Below are 3182 nucleotides of genomic sequence, written 5' to 3' on the forward strand. Positions count from 1 at the left end.
TCATCAGATAAAGTCAGTAGTAGCAATCATGCTCATAACAGAGTGAGAAAATAAAATCTGTACATCACCAGAGTCATCACTAATCAAAATAGATAAACAAAAGAAAAATAAAACTAAAATGGTCCTAAAAAGAAAATAAAATCTGCTGGCATCCTAAAATAAACTAAAATAATTAACTTAAAAGCGATAAATTCTTAGGCTGCCTCCTAAGAGCGCTTGTTTAACGTCATTAGCTTGACGTTACAACTTCATTAATCATGGCGGCTTGTAGCCGGAATTCAAAGATGATGCCATTCCTTTTATCATAAATATTGCTTTGCCGTAATAGTACTCTCGTGCATATGGGCTAGAAGGTTTGGCCTCAAGAACTCTATACTTAGTCTTGATGTTTGACATCTTCACCTCCGGCTTGCAACTCTCATCTGGCTTATGATCTTTATTTTCTTCTTCTTCAGCCTTCTTTTCCTCAATAAAGAAAATTTTCTCTGGCTGAGTTGTAGGTGGTGGAGTCTCTTTTTCAAACATTCTAAGAATAGCCCTTTCTCCTTCCACCCTTAAGATCAATTCACCTTTAGGCACATCAATTAGTGCTTCGAAGGTTGCTAAGAAAGGTCTCCCAAAGATCATGGGAACAGTAGTGTCCTCCTCTATATCCAAGATAACAAAGTCCATCGGGAAGATGAACTTGTCCACCTTAACAAGTATGTCCTCTATTACTCCATATGCTTGCTTGGTGGAGCGGTCAGCTAGTTGCAGAATCATATTGATCGGCTTCACTTCTGTGATTCTTAGCTTTTTCATCATAGATAATGGCATTACGTTGATGCTAGCACCTAAATCACATAAAACTCTCTCTATTGTCATCGAGCCAATCGTGCAAGGGATACTAAAACTCCCTGGATCCTTTAATTTCGGAGGTAAATTCTTCTGTGTGATTGCACCACACTCCTCTTTCAAAATAGTGGATCCTTCTACTGTGAGCTTCCGCTTCTTGGTTAGGATCTCTTTTAGAAACTTAGCATATGATGGCATTTGCTCTAAAGCTTCCGCAAAAGGGATATTGATGTGCAGCTTCTTAAAAATCTCTAAGAACTTAGAGAAGTTTTTCTTCTGTTCGCTCTGCTGTAACCTCTGAGGATAAGACGCTTTCATTCTTTCTTCTAAAGAAGGCTTCTTTATTATTTTTTTACGTGGGGTGTCATTTAATGGTCCTCCAATAATTATGACATGATCATCAACTTTTTCTTCAGCAGGATTTTCCTTCTCTGCATCTTTTTCACTACTCGGTGCAGCTATTGGTATTTCCACACTTTCCTTTGTAATGATGGCATTACATTGTTCCTTGGGATTAATAATTGTATTACTAGGAAAGGTTCCTGGAGGCCTCTCAGCCATCTGTTTGGCAAGCTGACCAATCTGAATTTCCAGATTCTTTATGGAAGCTTCTTGATTCTTAAAAGATGCTCTCGTTTCTTCTGCGAAATTTGTTTGAGACTGGGCCATCTTTTCAAATGCAACTTCCCAAGCGGCTTTCTGATTAGGTTGATCTTGTTGGAAATTTTTATTATTTTGTTGATGCCCAGATTTGTATGACAGACCAGGATGGTTTCTCCAGCTCGGATTATACGTATTTCCATAAGGATTTTCTCTCCTCTGGTTATTCCAGATTCCATGAACCTGAGCCGGATCAATCGTTACTGTAGCGTCACAGTTTTCAGGAGTGTGTGGTCCACCACAAGTGTCGCAAACTATAGGAAATTGCGAATTAACCGCAGAGATTTGATTTTGGGTAAAGAGTTTAACAAGTGAATCTAACCTTTGATCCATCTTGTCTTGTTTGGCTAACATAGCGTCGTACCCGTCTAACTGCAACACTCCTTTCTTAGGTTGAACTGGTGTGACCTCGTTATCTTCAGATGACATCTTCTCAATCAGTTCAATAGCCCTTGTGGGAGTGATTTCTCCGATACTCCCTCCAGCTGCAGCGTTAAGAAGTACTCGATAAGTCGGAGTAACTCCTTTGTAGAAAATTCGGACCTTCTCGCCATTAGATAAAACGTATTGGGGACATCTCCTGATTAGTTCTTTAAATCTTCCCCATCCTACGCACAGAGATTCGCCTTCGAGTTGCTTGAAGTTGTCAATTTGTTCCTTCAACTCAGAGAATCGGGATAATGGGAAGAACTTCTTTTGGAATTTCTCAACCAAATCTTCCCACGTGGAGATGCTATTAGCAGGTTGCAATTCCAGCCAATTAAGTGCTCTTCCTTTTAAAGAAAAGGGAAACATCATCAAACGGATTTCTTCAGGAGGAACCCCATTAGCTTTGATGAGGCTACACAATTGTAAGAATTTAGTAATGTGGCGGTTTGGGTCTTCGATCGGGTCTCCTTCGAATAGATTACTTTGAATTAAATTCAGGAAAAAGGCTTTTATTTCAAAGTTGTTGGCATGGATTTGAGGTCTCCTAATACTCGCAGTTGGATGCGAGAAATTAGGGTTTAAGAAGTGACTCATCAGTTCTTCAGGTGGATTTTGGTTATCTTCTGCCATGACTAGTCCTTCCGCAGAGTTGGAGCTCGATGCTTCTCGTGTCTTCTTTGCGGTCAAACGTTTCCTATTAGTTCTTTCTAAACGTCCTAACTCCGGTTCGTACTGTAGGTCACTGGGATTAACAGTGCCTCGCAAATGCATAAACCAGAAAACTAAGTCTCAGTGGACCAACTAACGGAAACCACTAACTAAACAGAAAATTTTTTAAAGCAAACAAATTAAAATAAAATAACTAAATAAACTAAATAACAATAAAAACAATAAGATATTTAAACTAACACAGTAAAATAAATAACAATAAAATAAAATGATCCAATCTATAATTTGATAAATAAAATTAATGTTGATTAAATCAGTCCCCGGCAACGGCGCCAAAAATTTGTTGACGAACTCGGCAAGTGCACCGGTCGTACAAGTAATAAAGTGATAAAGTAGAGTTATCGATCCCACGAGGACTGATGACCAAGCAATAATCTATTTATTTAATTAAAGTTGGATCGATCATTAAAGGTTTTCTTGAGAATATTGTGATTAAAGTAAAAACAGAATTTATAAACTTATTTTTGGTTTTTAATATTTTAGAAATTTAATTCAGAATTAATTAAAGCTAAAAGAAATTGATTTAAGTT

The 3182-nt window shown here is 37.8% G+C and overlaps 1 protein-coding gene across 1 annotated transcript; it reads right to left on the bottom strand.

Annotated features, from left to right (window-relative positions):
• Window positions 1–569: 569 nt before the first annotated feature.
• LOC133299619 (uncharacterized) lies at window positions 570–2553 on the bottom strand (the record flags this gene model as incomplete). The annotated part of the gene is made up of 1 exon (XM_061499098.1): window positions 570–2553. A coding segment is annotated over exon 1 (1984 nt), but the record flags the coding sequence as incomplete, so codon positions are not given.
• Window positions 2554–3182: the final 629 nt, after the last annotated feature.

Source organism: Gastrolobium bilobum, unplaced genomic scaffold (genome assembly GCF_033153095.1).
Source record: "Gastrolobium bilobum isolate Gb01-03AN ecotype WA unplaced genomic scaffold, APGP_CSIRO_Gbil_v1 utg22371, whole genome shotgun sequence".
NCBI classification, from domain to species: Eukaryota; Viridiplantae; Streptophyta; class Magnoliopsida; order Fabales; family Fabaceae; genus Gastrolobium; species Gastrolobium bilobum.